We start from the raw sequence: 21,551 nt of genomic DNA on the forward strand, positions 1-21,551 counted from the left end.
CTCATTGGTGTTATCATAATTTTACTAGTAAGAATTTGAGTTTTTAAAGGGATATCTTTGCGATCTGTTTTTACTGTGTCATCACCACTACCATGGCTCCAGGCTGCTGCTCTTTTCTTTGGCTTTCAGACAGCCTGTCTCTCGGGAATGGGAGATTATCAGTGAGTAGGCCTAGGTCATGGTTAGAGAGTCAAAACGTGTACTCTTTCTCTGTGTCATAATTCAGTCAAATCTGAACACACCAACATGGCAAACATATTTTTAGCTTCAGTGTGACTTACACTTCTCGACGATGTCGTCTCAGATTACATCCGATGTCCATCGCAGACAAATATCCATAAAAACCTCTTTGAAAACACAGAGGAAAACGCTCCTGATAACTCCAGAACTTGCCTGAGAATAATCACGTCTTTAGGTTTTTCTTCGGTTTCAGAGGACTCTGCTGATAGTTGTTTGCACATCCGTTGACACATTGTAAATATGAACTACTAATAGTTCATTCGGCATACTTTTAATGGTGCCGGTTTAGCAAAATGTAAACAAACACACGCTACCAAAAAAAAAAGGCTCAAGGTGTGGGCCACAGCTAACTAACTCCATGGCAACTTTTTACTTCCTGTCTACGTCCATCAATGCCCAAAATTATGGGAACTGTAGTTCCAAAAACTTAGTGATTATCCCCTAAATCAAAGTATGACAAAGAATGATAAAAGGATGCACAAAATCCGTCACTTATTTATTTATGTATTTATTTCATATTGCACTACAGTAACAATATTTCAACGTTACTGAGGCTCCCATCCACATGGTTCGTATATTCCGGGAATACTGTCAGTCTTTGTCTATCCATGTACTTGCCCTGTGTTAAAAAACTGTGGACATATGGACAAGAAAGTCAATAATTCAAAAATGTGCCATGGATATTAATAACTCTTGGGCTGGGGTGGTAGCAGGACATGCACTTCCTGTTTCCTCCAGAAGAGGTCACTCTGAAATACTTCTGCAGGGTCACCATGTGTGAAAGAGCACCGATGATCTCCTGAAGCCATCTGCTTTTTATCTGTGCATACTGAGAGGAAGCACAGTCATATCAAATTGATTTTTGTTTTGCATAGATCATTTCTTCATTGTCAACATCTGCTTTAGTGTTCTAGCTGTGGATCAGAGAAAAAAAATACACTCAACCACTGTGCAATAAAGTGGATCCAATTGGGAAAATCAATGCTTGATTCACCTTGTCGGTAATCCCTTTTTTTTTTTAATGGTGTAATTTGCAACATGTTCCTCATTTGTCAGAGCCCATGGAGTAGAGGAGCTAAAGTACTCCCATGGTGCAGAGGATCATTGACATTCAGGAGCTGTTAACAGTGTGCCCTACTTTCTAGATAAAATCACTGACTTGTTAAATGAGGTAGAAGTTAAAGCAATGTTTCATTCATTTCTGTGTTGTTTCAAAACTAACAGACACAGTGGCACACAGGGAGGCTGGGGAGAGCAGCGTCTGTATTCAGACACCTTCACCGTCCTCTGCCAGAGTCACCATCTAACACGGCTAAGTAGGTAAATGTGATTGAGTATTGATCGGAGTGGTGGTGGTTTGGATTCCAACCATCCATCCCCTGAAAGGACACAGAGAGTGAAAACGTCCTTAGGGAGAATCCCCTGATGTTGTGATGACTTTTCATTCACTCAGTTATCTCAAAATATTTTTTATGGCATACTTTCCCCACATTCGTTCATGACCTCCAGACTTCAGCAGGGCAACAGCACCACTCAATGGACACAAGAGCACAGAACAAAGTAAAAACATATTTGTGATACACAGTGTTTACTGTGATTTAGGCTACTGTGACACTGAAGAACATTTCCACAAACAGAAAACAGTGTTGAATTCTTTTTTTTCTTTCTTTTTTTTATTGTCTTGTTTAGAAACAATGGTTCTTTTTTTCTGTCACTTTGTCAGAAATAACCAAGCATAAATCAGCTACTCAGCTCGATCTGGAGCCTCTCCACACACAGCTGAGGGCTCGTGTCAAAGTCACTCATTCATTCTTTTGTCTGTCTTTTTGTCCTTCTCCTACACACATATTTACACACACACACACACACACACACACACACACACACACACACACACACACACACACACACACACACACACACACACACGCCACACTGTTCTCCAGGAAACAGCATCCACACAGGATTTTAGTGGCAGTGTAGAGACACTGTATCATAGCAACACCATAGCAACGCTGCCTACAGCCGAAACAAAAAAAAAAGCTGCAAGCTTTAGTCTGCTATTGCTTTAGTAGGATGCTGTGTGGAAAGTTCACATGTCAGCATATCAATATGATAGGAAGACCCTGAAAAGCTATGATGTTTGATCTGCTGGCACAGAAAGCGTCATGTATATATATATATATATATTTATATATATTTACAATACAGGCTGTACGTATATCTAAAACGCAGATACACAGGTACATCCATGCACACACCCACACATGCAAAATTTCAAACATGCTTCCCAGAAGCAGTGAAATGGTCACATGTCTTAGACATTGTATAACATGACAGCAAAAATAATAAAAGAAAAGCAACAATGATACCATATACAGAGATATACTGACAATAATAACTTTAAAATAACATTTCATTTAGATAAGATTAACACTGAAAATAGTGAAAATAGTGACAGAGGACTAAATCAACAGTGATATCCAACACAATGTATCCATAACAGGGTTAAAGCACATTTATGGACCCGATGAGTGTTTCCCCTTTCTGTGATCCAGATCCCTCACGTACTTGTTTGTCCTGAAGCTAGTGCACTTTTCACAATGTTGTGCTGTCATGTACCCATATTGTACTGATCCTGGTTATTCCTGTAGACGGGGATTTGTGTCTTTACAGCATCTGTGGCAGGCTCCACAGATTTGTGCTGATGTAGGTCAGGGAGGTCCAGTTTAAATCAAATAATAATCGTGTATATGATGTAATCATCAGATATTGATGATGTTGTTTGTATGGCTGCTTTTCTAAAATGTACAATGATTAAATCAGATCAGGGGTGAATAGGATCTGTTTTCTCACTTCTAGTCGATAAAATATCTGAGAAGAGAAATTGTTCTAAACAGTTTCAATCAAATTGCTCATGTATATTCCAGGCAGGCCATGTGGCACTTTACAGAGATGGGGTTAAGATAGATTCCTCAGAGTAATCAATACAAATAAAGGTTTTCTAGTTTAAATATGAGTAACTTTCATGCCAACTTGAATCACACATAGCTTACTACAAAATCAGTTATAGTTATGTGTAAGCTTCCGGTAGGTAATCTATTACAATAATAGTTAAAGTGATATCAAATGAAGGTGTTGGAGATTAAACATTTACCAACACTATAGAAAAACGGTCTCATGATCCAACCTGCCGATGCTGCCTGATTCATTGGACCATCTTTCTTTTCCTTTTTTTTTTTTTTTTTTTTTTTTTTTTTGCAAGATATTGGATTTTTAGGTGAGGATTTTGAAGAATGAGCCAGAGCAATAAATACTGAAAATACCCCATCTAATAATGCACATGGTTAAGAGCCAATTATATGAAACATCAACGGCTGGTAAAAGAAAATAAGTTGTTTCATATTTGGAAACCCACATTTGTTCTATGGTATGAAAAAAATGGCTTGGAAAATAAATAAGTAGTGATATGCAGAATTACTGGAATACATGAGAAAAATACCCCTCTCTTCTTTGTGTGTGAATGACTGTAACTCAGCACAGTGTGGTACAGTAAAGATCAGTGTGGCTCAGCAGCATGAAAAGACACCAAAGTCCGTTGCCTGGATGACTCCCGCTCCTGGGTCACTGGGTGTCTCGCCCAGCTGCTCTGGCAGTGTGACCCAAGATTTAAAAAAAAAAAAGCTTCATTTCTGGGGTTCAGCTCTTGGCCTCAGTGCTCGTCTGATCGAGAGGGTGAAAAGAGGAGCGGATCCTCTGGGCTTCATTAACACACAGGTGACCAAACGCTTTGTTGTACCATTCTGGAGACCTCCCCCTGTAGCGAGAATAGAAAACAATGCACATTATTGATCGCGACGTTTATCAAAACCTTCACTATGAGAGCACTTGAAGTCCGCCCACACCTGAGGTCCACTCTGGAGATATGGGTGAGCCTCGTCCTCCCCGTCCCACAGGGCTCGAGGAGGTACTGTGACTCCAGCACAACCCCCCTCACCGCTCCCACGCGTGGGCTGTCGTCATGTTCGACGGACACACACACCAGCGCACATGAGCCTTTGCACAGGTCTGTACGCCATGATCTGAGGGGGTGGAGAGACACACAATAGAGAAGCTGTGAGCTCAGTCAGACATTGAATGTAGGAATGTGATATATTGTTTGATAACCTTTTTATTAGGACTGAAACTAATAAATATTTTCTTGATCTATACCGACATATAACATCAGGAAACAATGAAAAATGTCAGTCATAGTATCCCAGTGCACAAGGTGATTTCAGTTTACGATTGAATTTACTAATTTACTGTAAGACCAATACAAGCAGCAAATTCTCACATTTGAGATCCTGGTGTTTCTGTTTGAGAAAATGACTTTGTCAATTATTTAAATCCTAAAATAGCCTGAGATTCATTTTTTTTATACAGTATGGTATTTCAGAAATGTTCCTGTATTTAAGGGAAATATTTGAGCAGGTTGTTTTGAATAGTCTTAAAATACAAGCTTTTCATGTATCAGTTGGTATTGACTTTGTGATTGCCGTTTGTACCTGGAGTGCTATCTACTGCTCAGTGATGGAAAAAATTCTTTAGATAACAGCCTCTAACACAGACAAACACTTATGAATGAATTTCAGTAATCCTGACCTTAGTACCACGTAGTCACAGCTGGGCTGAGGCGCCATGTTGCGGCAGGAGTACTGGTACACGTCTGTCTGTTTATCCAGCGTCTCCAGAACCTTCTCCTGCTGTAGTTCGGTCTGCCACAGAGGGCGCTCTTTCAGCAGCCGCTGCAGCAGCTCACTGGGAGCTGCGGACACCTCCACACACACTCGCCACCGCCTCAGAGGGTTACCATCCCCTACCTTACACACAAACACATGGGGAGTGTTAGATTTATTGTGACAGGGTGGGTACAAAAGAGCTTTATGCCTTATCTTATCATGTATAATTTGAATGTATAAGTGGGCGCACAGAAATGTGTGTAAAAAGATTCCTTTAATTTCATTTCTTTTGGCCCTTTAAACCTCTAAGTAACATTTATAATGATGCTGATATTCCCTGTTTTCCCTCCCTTGTGTCTTTCTCTCCCACCCCTCTCAAAATCCAATCATATTCCAGCAACTCAATGACCACACACCTTTTTAAATGCCAGTTCTGTGTGGTCAGTAGTTGAGCGAGACACCCAGCCTTTGCTCTTATCCCTGGCTTCTTTCAGCAGGTTCTGGACCAGGCTTTCTAGGTGTGTATGATAGGATCCTTCCTCATCCTCCTCTTCCTCTTCCTCATCCACTTCCTCCTCATGAGCCTTGCACAGCTCGTCCAGCGGGGGCACCATCAGCTCAGCCTCCATGTACGAGTTGCGAGACTGCGTCACCATCTCCTCTGGGATCTAGGGGAACAGCCAGAGGACGTGCATCACATCACATCACATCACATCAGCTCTGGGCTAAAGATTACCAAGTCTGAAACAGGAAATACACTTTGACAAATAAGTGCAATTTAACTGGGTTTTCCATTTACCATTACATCAATAACATATACCCTTTTTTTTTTGGTACAAAAATGATAATATCCAGCGTCCACTCACTGCCTTTCAAATATCACCATCATATAAAAACCTTTAAACTTCAACACTGGTCTCTTTTAATGTTTTGGAAGTATATTAGTACATTATCAATACAGTACAGTATCCTGAGTCAAAAAGAGTCAGCCACTCTTGTTTATCTGAAAACTCTTCAAACCACATTAAACGCAGAAGCACATGGTAATCAAGCCTGTTTTCTTAGTCCCTTTAGAGATTTTCGCTGACGGCAGCAGTAAATACACTGTACACGCTGACAGCCTCAAGGTAATGATGATATACAGTTTTAGAAATGAGCTCAGACACAGTTATAGAGTGTCCTTGGATAATAACAACTCAGCAGAGGAAACGTCACCCCGCTTCATGTTATTTTTGTCTGTTAATTTCATATATAAAGACGTGGTCATGTATTATTTCTTTGTCAACACAATGAATTGTAAAACTGTGGTCAGTCATTTACAATTTTTTTACCGTTATGGAAACAAACAAGAACAATCTTACTGCTGTAAATAGTCAATCCTGACCTGGAACAGACGCTGGCACTCAGTGATCATGTGTGCCAGGCCCTGAGTGGCGGCCAGATTCTCATTCAGGTCTTTCTGATCGGGACGGCCTGTGGTGTACTTCCTCTGGATTGACCTTGAGGAATAGGAATACGCAGAACATAAAACATCTGAGCGTTTACATGGAGAAACAGAAGAACGCACTTATTGGAGTAAAAGTTATTTCTATCATGAGAACCTCCACCAAACAACAGTATAAAATAATAACACGGGGGAAGCTTGATACTGACATGGTGGAAAATTACATAGAGGGAAATCGGTGACCATAATAGTAATGACAGTAGAAGTGACATTACTTATACTACTGCCATTATACGAAGTATTACTGCTAGGCACAAATGTAATAATACTGACAGCAACAGGGCTGGTACGAGGTCTCATCTGTTCATAATAACAACAGACTTCGGTCACTGAGTTTGAGCATCGGTGCCCTCGTCAGTTCAGACGCGCACCTTGGCGACAGCATCTCGTTCTTCAGTATGCTGAGGTGGAAGAGCGAAGGTCCCAGGCAAACGGCCAGGTTCATCGGCGTCATCTGGTTCTCCTCCACCAAGGAAGTGACGTCGCGCAGGAAGCAGAGCAGCGTCTGCAGGACCTCCCTGTTTTCGTCTGGCATCAGCAAAATGGCCGCTCTGACGGCCTGCAACCTCTGCTCCTTTGGGACGTCTGAAGAAAAGAGGAATTGAATGATGGATCGGAGAAAAAGTCACAGTTACCAAAACCCAAAATATATTTTTTAAAGATTATTATTTTGGCTATTTTCTATTATTTGATAGTTGACAGTTGGTATGTGTTTTAACCATTTAGCCACCAGATGACCCAACGCCAAATATTTGATGTCTTTAAGAGCACATATGCACATTTCAAACATAAAATTATGTATACATAATACATAATTATGTATACATAATACATGTATACATATATATATATATATATACACAGGAAGAAGTAAAAATTTAGATTTGAAATCACATACTATTTTGGTCAGATTTGGTTAGTGCTGCTGATATATTTCATGACTGAAAAAAAGAAGCTCATTTGCAGCATTTTGGACGTGATCAAAAACGATTATTCTAAAGGAAATAAAAGTATTAAACAGTCATTGTTAGACATGAAAAATATGTGTCACTTATTTCTTCTACTTGCTGTAGCTGCAATGTAAACTGTTTGAAATTCAACTCGTGAAAGTAACATCAGTTTATTGGCTGGCTGAACCAATCCACATCCGAATGATCTCCTTGGCCAGAGGCTGAGGCAGATACCATCAGCTGTGTTGCGACAGCTTCAGTATTTTGTGCATGCCGTGACGACGTGTCACGGGATTCACGGCTCCTGAGGGCGACTTACACTGGTAAATATGCAGGAAAGTTTCCCCCAGCTTGCTTGTTAGCAGAGGCTCAGGCAAATCTCTGAAGAACTGCTTGACCATGTCGGCCACGTCGTAGGCTGACTGGTCCTCGTAGCTCACAGAGTCAGGGGACAGCTCACACTGCTGCCTCAGAGCCTGAATACGAGACTTCACGCCGGATTTGCGGAACAATCCCACCTGAGAGGGGAACGCCAGCGGGGAGAGATGAGGAGAAAAAACAAGGCACAAGGCTTTTTGTCAGCTGACTCGTATTTGAGATTTAAACAACCAAAATTAGCAGAATGAGGAAGAAATGTACAGATTCTAATCCAGTCGTGTAAAAGCTGTTTTCTAACCTGGTCCAGACAGTGTGTTCTGAGGTGGCTGAGGGCCTGCTGTAAACACAGAGGGAGCGGAAAACCACAACGCTGGACATGGACGATGAGGGGAACACCAAACACACTCTTCTCTTTGTAGTCTGGCACCTTGATGCGCTTCATAAACTTGGGCACAGACCTGGGAGCGATAGACAGAAAACAATTAGGGAAGTGTGTGGGAGAAAGAGCGGCCTGTGCTTTCATTATCTCTCTCCTCATGTAGATGCTGGTCAACAGAATTTCCCTCTCGGGGATAATAAAAAATGAACAGGACCGGTCGTTAACAACACAAGGATGTGCTTGTGTTTGTGGGTCATGGAGACTGGTGGGTTTTTTTTTTTTTTTGCGGATGTGAATCTAAAGCCAGTTTTTTGACCAACACTGGCGCCTTTGATTACTGAGTATGCACAAACCCGTGCTTGCTGCAAGGATCAGTGAAGTACGTGAAGCAGATGTTGTGTTGACTGTGCATATGGTCCTGGTAATTCAGCTCTGATGAAGAGAAGTTGTAAGTAACAGAGGCCACTGTAATAGCTGTGACACTATTGCTGTCACAGAGCACATATTCCTCAGTTGGCATGGAAGATTGGAAATTATAAGGCAATAAAAACAAAACAGAAAGTTTGTTCATATAATTTAAATGAGAATACAGTGAAAAAAATAAAATAAAAGTAAGACCAGAGGTTCCAGACACTTTCCATGTCAAAGTGTCTGACATCACATCTTGTAAATTCCCTGAATTATGAACTCATGCATAAAATATGAGCTAATAGCCACTTTGTGGAGAAGAAGAGAAAAACATATGGACAGAGACAGGGTACAATCTCTGTCAGGCACTGGTGTGTGGCAGCGCGGATACCCACCATGTCCAGCCGTGTTTGTTAGACATTGAGTATTTCTCCATGATGGCGGTGAGGCGGAGCAAAGAGAACTTCTGCAGCAGGCTGAGCTGGCCTGCTGATTGGCTGCCGATCTGCAGCGAGGAAGCTGGCTGGTTGAGATGATCAGAGGTTCTGAAGCTGGGCCATCGCAGACTGAGATGGGGGAGAAAAGAACAGGAGACTCAGAGTGATTCAGCTAATGTAGAGGCCGGACCAGGTCATTTTAAAGGATAATTCTCATTGTTTCTTATCTGTGATAATAAAGCTGTAGATCTGGGTATACAGACAGAAAAATACAGCAATGCAGGAAACACAACCATCAAACTGCCCCATCCTGGCTCCAAAGCTGGAGGTTTGGGCAAACTCCAGCAAAGAGAATGAAGGTGTAGCTGCTATTAAATTATTCCTTATTAACCATTCATTGTAAACATCCCTCACAGCTTGTAGACCAACTTCCTGGTTCAGCTTTTGCTAACCATATTAACTGTACTACAGTTTTCCTCTGCAATGGAAGTATTATCACTGATATTTTGGGGGCCCTCACTTTCAGTTTTACCTCCAAATAAAGTGGTTTCAATGATCAGGCTTGTTTACAGCCTGTCTGACCGTCTGACAGCTTGTTTCTTGCCTTATTAGACTTTGCTGTAGTGATGTGTGCACGTTCCAAGATCTCACTGATTACTTTGGTGTTCACAATGTTTTCATAGCCAATAAAAATGAGGGCCAAAACTATGAAAACACAACCCAAGTTTTAATAAACCCAAATTATCTGAGCAGCTGCTCACCGTGGTCTTGTCAGTGAGGCCCCAACTCCAGAGTCCCGCCTCTCCCGACTGGTCCCTGTTGAATCGGTGTCATTCAAGGAGACTCCATCTCTCTCGCCTTCGCTGGGGGTGGTCCTGCCCTCCCCTTCCTCCTCCCCCTCCCCTGTCTCACCCTCGGGCAGCACGCTGCGGCTCCAGTGGTCCACTATTTGTTGCAGGCCGCTGACGTGCTGGATGATGTCGTCCAGGTGAGGGAACAGGTTGTCCTCTTTCTCTAAGTCCAGCAGGTCTCCTGTGCTGGCGTACAGGTGGGAGCCCGGCACGTTGTCATAAACACTCGCCCTGCTGCCCCGTGGCGCTCCAGGACAGGGGGGCTTGGAAAGAGGTTTACCAGACCAGGGCTCACCCAGGCCATTGTTGGGTGGAGAAGTCTGGGCCTGTGTCTGAGGGCCATTGTTCTTGTCGCCAGGGGAAGGTGCCAGGCTCTCTATGGATAGAGCTTTTGGAAAGGTGCCTGGCTTATGGTCTTTGGGGATGTGAATAAGGAGGTTTTCATATGAGTGAAACTGGTTTCTGCCAAACTGGCTCTGCCCTTCAGTCCTCTTACCCTGAGAAGGCAGCTCCATATCCTCCAGATACATGCTGCTTCTCTTGCTGGCAGTGCGGGGTTTTGTACACACAGGCTCCTTTACATTGGGCGCCACTGTCTCACTGCTGGGGCTCACACTCACCATGGACTGGTCTTTACAATCATTGGTAAGGCTGACAGGAGAAGTGTCGCCATCAGTTTCATGGATGTGCTTAGGGCTGTGCTCTAATTGGCTGATGGGAGTACACTGGAGCATCTGCAGTGCCTGAGGCTCCTCCCCCTGTAACACCGGCCCGCTGATGACCAGCGGCGGCCTGCGATTTGAGCTTTTCCGCCTTGTGGATGGCCCCCAAGTGCGCATCATTTCCATTCGACGCAAAAACTCTTTGGCTTTGCTCCGCCCTCCTTGCCCATGGCGGCTGCTCTTGATTGGCAGGGAGTTGTAGTGTGGGAGTTCCCTTGGCGGTTGGTAGGAAGCGGAGAGGGACGCCATAGATATAGAGTCAGGCATGGCGGAGGCGGAGTCCTCACTGTGCAGCGAGGAGATTTCTGTGATCTCCTGCTCGCTCAGGTCCGTCAGCACGCTCTCACTGCTCACTGTGCTGCGCAGACCCTCCTCCCCCTGACCCGTCGGGCTGCTTTCATTGGTGCTGTCCAACAGGAAGTCTTGAAGGCGAGACCAGCGTCGGCTACTCCACTCGAATGTCCAACGTTTGCTGATAGCCAACGGGTCATCTTCATCAGAGTCATCACCCTATGGAGGGATGAAGGAAGCATTAGGTAACACAGTCCATGAGGAGTTTGTGTTTGTGTTTGCACAGATTGATTTGGTGTAAGAAGAAATATCCTGACTAATTCTTTTCTCTTACTTCTAGTCCATTTAAGATTTACAACAAATAAATCAAGGGTTGTAAACACATGGAATGACAGATTACAGATGCCCTTCATCAGCACTACATGTGACGTGAAATCAAAACAAATTTTGTTCTTCAAAGTCTCACTTTGAGGTTTGAACCGAGACTATGAAACAGAACATTTCTTCTAAATGTAGCAATTGTAATTTTTGATAGAGGCTACAGTATTTTGGGTGTAGCTTCTTGGCGAAATGATACGATAGTCCTGATGAAAACATACATCCCTGTTAGTTAATAGTTAAGTTAATAGAACAATATGAGTGGAGATTTCCTGGTTGTAATGTACAACACTTTAATGTCTCATTTCATGTAATTTACAACTATTTATTATTTTCTTTTATTATATTTCAGATATCGATGGTACACTTGATATATCTGATGTATTATTGTCTCTGTACATTCTTGATAGAGTTTTCACTGTGTGCTTCTTGAATTGTTGATTGTTTTGAGATGTCGACCTCCCTGGGCGGGTTGGGATGGTTAACCAAACCTGTCATCATCCCTACTGGTAATTATGGGAGTGAAGACCATTTTGAGTCAGTGCGCAGCCATTGATCTAGTCTGAATAACAACATTCCCATCTGCCATAAATCAGTTGGACCGAATGTAAATGCACCAGAATGACATGTGAACACGGTCTAAATGACATCACATGGTGAACCCCCCCCCCCTTTCAGCACCATGGCATCACATTTTCAGATGTATATTGCAAAGACAAAGTATTACTTTGTATAATAAGTGCGTATAATAAGTGATGAACAAATCTCCACAAAGATATTACAGAAAAATGTGTCTATTCCTGAGCGTTGGCTACGTTCTCTGTATTTCTTTGTAAAAACAAAACAAATGTAAAGTTAAAAAAATTTTTGGCTTACTTTCTTCTTGGGGTGGCTGACATCCAGTTTCATGGAGGCACACTTGTTCAGAGTATTTAGACGTCTGCAACACACACACACACACACACAGAGTCAATCAAACATGCTAGACCTGGTAGGTTAGATATGTTCTGTCTGTTGCACTACGCTGCTCACTTTCACTCTCCTCTCTTACTTTTCACTACCACCTTCTCCTTCTTTTCTTCTGAGTCTTTCAGACATGCCCCTTCATTTCTCCTATTTGATCTTCTCTGACTCTGTCTATCCCTTTCTTCTCACCCTGCTTCTCTCCTCCCATCCGTGCCCTTTCTCCTCCTTATTCCTCCCTCTCCTTCTCCAGCATCACTCTTCTGGGACATCCTCACGCTGAAGCGCAGCCGGCTCCTTCCCTCCTCCCTTCATCTGTCACCCATTCCCACCCCCTCTTTTACTTCCATACTCTAGAGTGCTGGGGGCAACATCCTTACAAAAAAAAAAAAAAAAAAACATCTCTCTGCTGTCTGCACCCATCCTTCCCACCCACTGTCTCCCCCTTTCTGCAACTGAATGGGATGTGAACAGAAGCTGGATAGCAGGGTGGTGTCTGTGTTGGTGCCTTTCATGATGGGATCATTAAAAACATGTTTTTGGGTCTTGTGACCTCTGTCATTTAAAAGATTTCAGCCTCTGGGAAATCCTTGTTTGTACACTGTTAACATTCTCTGTCCTCTCACACAAACTGGCAGACAGGAGGGATTTCTTGTTGCTGTGCCAAAAAAGAAAAAAACACCAACAGCAAGCATAGAGCTGTCATATCAACTGTCTTTCAAGCTTAAAGTAACATTCAAGTTGGAAAATATACAGAGGGAGCCACTGTAGTCTCCACACCCTGTGTTTCTGCTGCAGGATGGTACAAACAATCCTCGACTGCACATATATTCATACAGATTGAGAAGTCTATGTTCCATACAATGTGTATTTTTTGCAAGCACGAGTAAGCTAAATAATCTAAAAAGGGAGAAAAAAAAAAAAACGTAATGTAAATGTAAAGAGTGATGCACAGAACAAGAGAGACCTCATTATGATTTTACAGCTCCTGAGACTCAGCTCAGGGGGGTCTGATGTGTATTCTCGTGCAATATAGCTGTCAGGAATCACTAACGCTATAATTACCACACCCCTCCTCTATCATAGACATTGGGGGGAAAAAGATAAGGGTGGGGAGGGGCGTGTGCTTGTGCACGCTGGGAAAACTTCACTGAGGAGGAGAATAGGAGATGTGAAACAGAGAGATCATAGAAGTGCGCAGAGGCACCGCTCAAAGCCATCTGGTAGAATACACTGGCATCCACTCACTCCTTCCCCGTTTCCCTCACCCCTTAACTCCCACTCCCTTCTACCCCACCACCACCACCACCACCGTGTTTTGCCCCCTGAGGGTCTCCTCTCTTTGAATGGGAGATCAGAGCGTGGCAGTGGGGAGGGGGAGGTGACCAGATCAAAGGCTGGGTGTCTGAGCGGGAGACAGGGGTGGGGAGTTCGTTAAGGGTCGGGGTCATACGTCTAATGATTAGCCTGTTAGCACCAGGCCGCAGAGACAAGTCAATGCACAGAGCTGGGGGGCAGAAAAGGATTCTGGGGTGATTTTACTGGTGTTAAACGAGGTCTGCGTGTGTCCGGTGTGTAAGTGTACAGTATGAATATGTGTGTTCTTACCGACACAGAGGCTCCACCAGATCCCGGTCCAAGAAGTCATGGTCCCTTTTCACTGAGGAAATATCAATTGGAAACTGGGAATCTATGAGACAGAGTCAGAGAGAGAGAAGAAACAGTGAAAAACGAGATACTGAGTTTGACTGACAGGAGACTGGAGATAGCAGTTTCCTCTGACAGTTTAACTGAAGTATACGGCACAACTGCTGCTACAGTGAACACCTGCCATCTGCATCTGGAGTTTACAGAACACACACAGACACACACAGACACAGACTCAGACACATTTTCAAACCCCCAAAATAACTTGGATTCTGCACAATGCCAAAATGACTCAAGGCTTTTATTTTGGCGATTCTCTGTGTGTGGTGGCAGACTGCAGGCATCATGTGCGCCCTGGAGCCGCCACAGAGTCCCAGAGGCCAGCATCCATAACCCGACATTACTGGAACTCACAGGATTTGTCAGAGAAGTGCAGTGTGTGTGTGTGTGTGTGTGTGTGTGTGTGTGTGTTTGTGTGTGTGTGTGTGTGTGTGTGTGTGTGTGTGTGGGTGTGTGCTGCTAAAGAAGGACTGCTGGATTTTAAGAGCCACTTCTTAGATTACTGGGGCCATTTCCTGTTTGTGTCTCAATTGTATGAGGCTTGATGATCATCACATGAATGAATAGCTGTAGCTTTTCCAGAAAGGTGGAAAACGGGCAAGATGAAAGAAAGGACAGAGGAAGGAAGAGTGAGAAAACGCAGGCTTTGACAGGGAGATGACCGACAGAAAGAGTGTGGGCGAGTCGAGGAAAGGGTAGAGAGAGAGAGAGAGAAAGGTGGAATAAGGAAGAGAGAAAGAGAATCTGTGTGAGAGTCCCAGCAGTGATAACAAGGCCTTTCCCATGACCCCTCCCTCTGGACAGGAACTGAAGCCTGGAAATAGAACACAGAGGCCTAGAAGATGGGGATATGAAGATGGAGGGATTGGAGAAAGAGAGAGAGACAGAGATGATGGAAAAAATAAGACAGAGGGAGTCAGACAGAGAGAAAACAAGAAGCAGGAGTGAACAAACGGAGAGAAATGAAGAGGCGAGTGTTTGTGTGAAGCAAGGCAGCTGGATAAATTCTGGACTTTGGCTACTGTGTGTGTGTGTGTGTGTGTGTGTGTTACCTTCGTAGAGCTGGGCATACTGTGGAAATCCTGCAGCTCTAAGCCAATCACAAGCCTCCTTAGCCTCAATCTCTGCAAAGCAAAAATAAAGCAGTAGAGGCATGTTGATTACACACAGATTAGACAGATTTTTTGGCATTTATGGTTTTACCGTTTAATACAAAATCTGAAAACAGTTAAGAGTAAGGGAGCTAATATCACATCATGTTGAAGGAGGAAAGTCCCACATTATTAAATTTCCCTCTGGGAATTCCAGTGGACTGTATGTCTTCTCTATGCCAAGCTTGATGAGCTGTGTTAATTATTTTCTCTCTAAAATATAAATAAATTTAGACTCAAAGGCAAAAATGATGAACATAACATTGTATTCATCTGTTCTCCTTATCCCAGCATTTTCAGCATATGGGGGAGGAACATCTGAGGGAATTACATTTTCCTCTGGGAATTCACTGGAATGATGGGATTGGAAAAAGCTGGACGTGAGCCAGAGAGGGATGCATTATCCTGAGAGGACAAAGGGAAACAGTTTACACAGTTTAACATGAAATATCCTGTATTTTCAAACAATATCCACTCACATGAACCAGCGGCCAGGTTTCAGCTGTTATTGCATAAATTTAACAGGCCTTACACATGGCACCACACCCCATTAGCCGCTGCCGCCAGAATTACGAGACGTTTTACAGGCATTTGTTTTACTACTTTTTTCCGCTTGCATATGTATTGCTCAGACTGCTAAACTGGCAGCTCTCAAACGTGCGTGTGTGTGTATGTTTTCTTTATGAGCAGACACTGATTAAACCGCTCTGCAGAGCTCTGTGCTTACAAAGACATATGAATGACCTTGGTTTAAAAAATCTTTGCAGATTTTTTAATAAAATACAGAAGTATAAATTTATATATAATATACATACAGACACCCATCCTCACAATCACACCCATACATACACATATATATGTAAAACAAGGACAAGAGAGACAGAGAGAGGGGGGTGGGAGGTGGGGGAGGGGGGCTTGTAGAGGGATATCTTCTAAAAACTCAAAGCAGAAATGGAGAAAGAAGAAGAAGAAGAAGAAATAGCTATATGACCAGTTTTTCAAAATAAAATCAACCTTCACACAAAGCTATCAAATATAACACAAAAATATCACTCTCATTAACTAGAAGGCATTCAGTAGAGCATATATACCTCCGCTAAGGCCAAAAAATCCTACACACATCTCTCAGATCTGGATTATTATCTGGATCTGCACCAAATGTCATAGATATCAACACCAGTAATATGTCAGATATTTTACATTAAGACTGATAGGATAACATTATTTCCCGAGAAATTTACAATGTTGAAATACGTCCTTTCTTGCAATATTAAAAAATTCCTGGATCCTCCCCCTTTAATCGGATTCACACCAAAATCTTACCCTGGCCCATGACCCATCCCTCCATCAGGTGCAAATCAGGTCAGTGCTTTGACAATCAAACAAACAAACAAACGCAGGTGAAAAACCACCGCCGACAACAGTAATCCTGCATCATCCTTAAAAATCACCGCCCTCATCTCATACCTCTTCTCAAAGCCCCACTCATTCCCTCTCACTCGTCTCATTCATTGGTTCAGAGGTGCTGGCAAGTGAAGGAGGCAGCGAGAGGGCACCGCAGAAGCACAGGGGACAAAGTTCAGCATGGCAATAAAAAGCCTCCGTCTTCACCATCAGAGATGAGAACGGTCACAGGAAATGATCCTGCCACCGCAATCCAGCAATTACGTCCCTCTCCCAACATTCTCAGCATAACTCCTCTCTCCAAATCACATATGAGGCAACACATGGGCAGATCGTGAAAAGATTTTTTTTGTTTTTTTTTTGGTAACACTCTGAAAATAGGCCGTAGAGAAAAGAGAAATTCCAGTGAGAGGCAGGAAACTCAAGAGAACTGAAAACTTACTTGAAGCCTTCATGGTGCGGGTGATGACATGCTGCTATTTCTTTCTCCTTTGCTCAAGACTGAAGTTTCCCTCTCCGTCCCATCGCACATCCATTCACTACCGTCCAGCTTTCCATCAAGTGGCAACTTTCTGTGCTTTCCTTCCTCGCTGCCTTTCCAACCCCTTGTGTTTACAACTCTGCCTCCCTCTACCAGCCTGCCCCATGCAGGTTTTCTCTTCCCTCTAATTTTCTCCTCAACCTCCTCTCTCGCACTTTCTGCTTTGTTAGGATCCACATACAATATCTCTCTATTTTTACAGCTCTCTCTCTGCTTCTCCTTTCGTCTCCTCACTCTTGTTCTACTTTCTTGCCTTTTCCCTTTTATTCCTTCTTGTGCCCATTTCTTTCTACATCCTGAATATAACTTTTCCCCTTTCTCTTACTCTTAACCTTATCTTTCTCTAAACAAAAATACTCCCTCACACATTTTCCTCAATCCATCCGTCCATGTTTCTTTTGCTGACACCTTTTCATCCTTTCTTCCACTTTGATCCAACAGGACTCCACATCTTCTTTGAGAGCTGCTATTGCCACATCTAATCCACGGAGGAAATGGCTCATTTCAGCTGGCGTTTGCATCAGCCAGCCCCCCCACCCCCCCACCCTGAGGTCACAGACTGACGACTGGTGGACGCTAACTTCACATGTCAGCTGAACCGACTGGCAGGCTATGGCAAGGAGACTCTGACCTCGTCCTCTTTCTATGAGTTTACTGTACAATACTGCAGGAACCAGATCAGTAGTGTGGGAGGATGCATTGTGGAAACACACACATACATTACACACACACACACCAGCACAGACATTTAGCACAGTCCAGATGTTGCCCCCAGTGAGTCAGAGAGAATGCAAAAAGGATGAGACAGGCAGACAGCTGGGGTGGGGAGGGCAGTAGAGATGGACAGACCCTGTGAGAAAACCGCAGGGAGGAAGACATACCACAGCAGCCACTTATTCACTGCATGTGAGATTTGAAAGATTTCTCTCTTTATAGAAACCAGGTTTTGAAAAAAAAGATCCTGATCATTCCAGATTGTGCCACAGACCTGCATTAGAAACACTTCAGTGAGGTTGCACAGGTCGACATGTTCCTTCAGTACAGAGAACGCAGGAGCTGTAGTTTATTTTGAGCCAATCCCACACACAAGGTTGTGGTGCCATAAAGTCAACAAATGCACAGTCTATTCCTGTTTGAGTAAGGTTTGCTAAAAACGACAGCACTACAGCTGCTTTAGAAAATGAGAAACTATATATTCATGACTAGTTTTTCAAGGTTTTTGTCTTTAGAAGGAACCAGCGGGCTAAACACAGGCTGGGGAAGGTAAAAAAAAAAAAAGTCTTTACAAACTAAACTAACTGCAGCCCTCATACATAAATAAATGGGTTATTGTACTTGTAAATGCATAACTTATCCTACATAGAACCTCAAAACCCTCCATCAACAAATTGCACCAACACCGACTTTTCGAGTGTCGCATTCAAACATAATAACTACTCATGAAGCCATTGTGGTCCTGAGATAAGGTTGAAAAAAAAAATAAGCACAGAGTGGCGCACTTCATCATAGTGTTTGTGCATGTGGAATTGGCGATGCGTCTTTGTGTTTGTGCACAACGGTGCCAAGTGGCAAAGCTCCTGTCAATGTGGGAACAAAGCGTTGCTATTCATCTGTGCAGAATTTAATCAAGAGATTAATTAGTACACAAACATGTTATTAGTGGACCACAAAACACACCAATGCGCACAGTCGGGCAGAGCTAATCCGAGCTGCCTACCGTGCTTTTCCTTCAGCCTATTCCATGTCGCTGCTTTCCTGCAGCGTAGAATATATGACAACAGGCAGCAGGCCACTAGAACAACAGCAGGGAAGGTAGACAGATGGTATGTGTGTGAGTGTGCGTCTGACTATGTGTGGGTGTGTGAATATGGACGTCCATGTATGGGACAAAAGGGGCTGTAAGGTAATTCCTTACATAACAGGGTGCCCACTATGTTACATAATACATCTAGTACAAGCACCCCAATGTCCTCACAGCTTTTTTTTTGTTTCTGAAAGTGTGCCTTCGCCTTTCTTTCCTCTAGCTTTCATTTTCTCCCTTTTATCCAGCGGCAGAAACCTTGACTTTCTGACAGGCTTTTCTCAGTATTATGTCTGTGTAGTACTGGGTCTCAAGGACCCTGAAGTGCCTCGCATGACATCAGTTCCTGCTCTGAATTTCCCAAGCGTCCAGAGCGGCATGTGAGCTAAGAACAGCAACAGGAAGTCCCTGGACTGAACATGTCAGTGGGACTCAGCTGGGATAACTGTACTGAGGTTCACAAATGGATAATGAGCGGCAACAGAGAGCAGAACCGGAGAGTAGTTACTTAATTTCACAAAGTCATATCTAAATGTTGCTTAAGTCAAAATCAATTAGATAACTAAGATATAAACATCACAGAAAGAAAGGGACAGAGGAGACTGCGTAGGCATGAACTGAGTGTCTCTACAACACTACACACACACATGCATACACACACATACACATACACGCACAGTATGCCTGGAAAGCAGCCATATTCCCACATAAGCTAAAGCACTTACTCCTTCATGTTTAAAGGTCACAAAGAAAGAAAAAAAAAACTAGTGAAGAAGGCAGAGGAGGAGTGAAGGGAGAGAGGGAGGAAGGAAGGAAGGGAGGGGGGAATATGTCTGTCCTGTCCCGCACGGTTCATCTGCGATGATGTTGAGTCCTAAGGAATGTACTGTAAAACAGAATCAACGCTGGCATCACATCAGTGCAGGTTCAGGCACAGAGTCTCCTGCGCATCACTAACTGCGGGACAGCACAGCCCGGGATATAACATGACAGGTCCTGGCAGGACTGCTGAAGGTTAGCAGTTAGCCATAATTAGTAACAGCACCGGGGGTTATGGTGAGTTACCAGACTGCATTAATAAGGTTGGATATGATGAGATTGGATGAGACAAGACTGAATGTGATCCGTCTGTGTTTTTGGTTATGCCACCTTTTCTCCAGCAGAGGGTGTTAAAGCAACATGCGACAGAAGTGCATTTACATTTCTGTCAAATTATTATATGGCTTCAGGCTATGGTTATGGCATGTAAAGTGACCGTTTGTATGTGCCGCATCGTATTCCTTCTGCCTTTCAGTGATTTGACTTGAATGGAAAACATTTGGTGCTCGGCTTGGAGCAGCAGTCAGTGCAGCCTTGTGGTTTGGCAGAGCACCAGTGGTTGTGGTGAGAATGGCCGTGAGTGATAGAGAGCGAACTGTCACTCAATTCAGTGAGAGCTGCTCATAAAAAGGCTTCCGTTCAAATAAAACACAGACAGGTGACAAGTCAGAATTACGAGCAAATCCGAATAAACGAGCTGAAGAAACCGTTCAGTGACTCGGACTCTGCAGCGGCAAGTATGAAAGTGAGCTGAATCACAGTTTCTGCCTTTCATCCCCAAATGAAAACTTGAGGGAGATTTTGGGTCAAGGTGTAAGACAGTGACCTCCATCATCATCAAAACACCAAATTAGGGAATATCTTTTGGATAAATGATGTTTCATCCCTCCAGTGGATTTTGAGAGAGTCTATGGCAAGAAGCAGTGAGCCTGTTCTGGAGGCCCGTGCTGAAACAGCATCAACGACATCAGTGTGCCCTGCTTCCATACTGCACACTGAATGTATATATTATATACCAGCATATAAATATATGTAAATGTATACTAAGAGGAAATGATGGAATACTTTATGCAGATGAATGTCACTACCAATTGAACTTTACAAACAGACATCAAAGTGTTTTTTTACATGAATATAATAGTTATTTGTTTCACTTTGTGTAACTTTAGACATGCCATATCAGGATATATTATATATGACTATATATTCCATTTAGGTGAGCAAGTGCCGGGGTCTTAGCACTGTGCACGTTAGCTCACTGGCGCTGCTTACACTGTTAATAAAATGTGTCTCATGTGCTTTTCCTGCCTGCAATGACAACTCAAAATGTCTCCTGAGAAAATGGCCTATTTGTTTTAATTCTTTGCAGCTGAAAGGCGCTCCTCAATTTCCTTTGTGCATTGCACCATGGGAAAATAGCATCCATCAACCGCACACTCAAAAATCAGTTGTTTTTTTAGCATGAATGCTGACTGTTTGGCGTACAGTCAGTTTTTTGTTTTTTTTTCCCACTTTTCCAGCATGAACAGACTGTGTACTGACAACCTGCTTAGCTTTAATATTTATTACGGATTTTGGACACAGCAACTATAGGTTCATTTCCACCAAAGGTTCGAGATACTTTCATTTCAGAAGAAGTCAATGTCCAGGAACTTTCCCAGCGGTAAAAGTTCCTGCAGTACATTGTGATTTTTCCACAGTGGGGCCAAGTAAAACAACGTGTTTTTTGCAGTTACGGGTTTTTTGGAAATGCCAGGTGTATATCAATGCTGTGGAAAACAAAAGCATCCCTGACCAATCAGCCTCACCCTTAAAGTTCCCGAAACCCTCATAAAGTAAGGGGACTTTTTAGGGGTAAAACTATCTCTCCCCTGAACACTTAATTCAGACCCATGGTTCCTGGGAA

At 43.2% G+C, this 21,551-nt stretch overlaps 1 protein-coding gene across 6 annotated transcripts in view; it reads right to left on the reverse strand.

Annotated features, from left to right (window-relative positions):
- Positions 1 to 3,934: 3,934 nt before the first annotated feature.
- The window catches only part of stard13 (StAR related lipid transfer domain containing 13), a 50,851-nt gene continuing 33,234 nt past the window's right edge, over positions 3,935 to 21,551 (reverse strand). For 5 of the 6 annotated variants that reach the window (XM_022738790.1, XM_022738787.1, XM_022738786.1 and 2 more), the window contains 13 exons: positions 14,982 to 15,053; positions 13,831 to 13,912; positions 12,136 to 12,199; positions 9,779 to 11,100; positions 8,976 to 9,146; positions 8,092 to 8,251; positions 7,735 to 7,933; positions 6,837 to 7,050; positions 6,346 to 6,460; positions 5,378 to 5,629; positions 4,885 to 5,102; positions 4,146 to 4,322; positions 3,935 to 4,057 (listed from right to left, as the gene is read on the reverse strand). In XM_022738790.1, coding sequence (XP_022594511.1) covers positions 3,940 to 4,057; positions 4,146 to 4,322; positions 4,885 to 5,102; positions 5,378 to 5,629; positions 6,346 to 6,460; positions 6,837 to 7,050; positions 7,735 to 7,933; positions 8,092 to 8,251; positions 8,976 to 9,146; positions 9,779 to 11,100; positions 12,136 to 12,199; positions 13,831 to 13,912; positions 14,982 to 15,053 — 3,164 coding nt within the window. In that variant the 3' untranslated portion in view covers positions 3,935 to 3,939. Of the gene's footprint in view, positions 4,058 to 4,145; positions 4,323 to 4,884; positions 5,103 to 5,377; positions 5,630 to 6,345; positions 6,461 to 6,836; positions 7,051 to 7,734; positions 7,934 to 8,091; positions 8,252 to 8,975; positions 9,147 to 9,778; positions 11,101 to 12,135; positions 12,200 to 13,830; positions 13,913 to 14,981; positions 15,054 to 16,926; positions 17,004 to 21,551 lie in introns of those variants that run through there. The other variant, XM_022738789.1, reaches the window with a different exon arrangement.

This window comes from Seriola dumerili, unplaced genomic scaffold, assembly GCF_002260705.1.
Source record: "Seriola dumerili isolate Sdu_G_001 unplaced genomic scaffold, Sdu_1.0 BDQW01000040.1, whole genome shotgun sequence".
In the NCBI taxonomy this organism is placed as follows: Eukaryota; Metazoa; Chordata; class Actinopteri; order Carangiformes; family Carangidae; genus Seriola; species Seriola dumerili.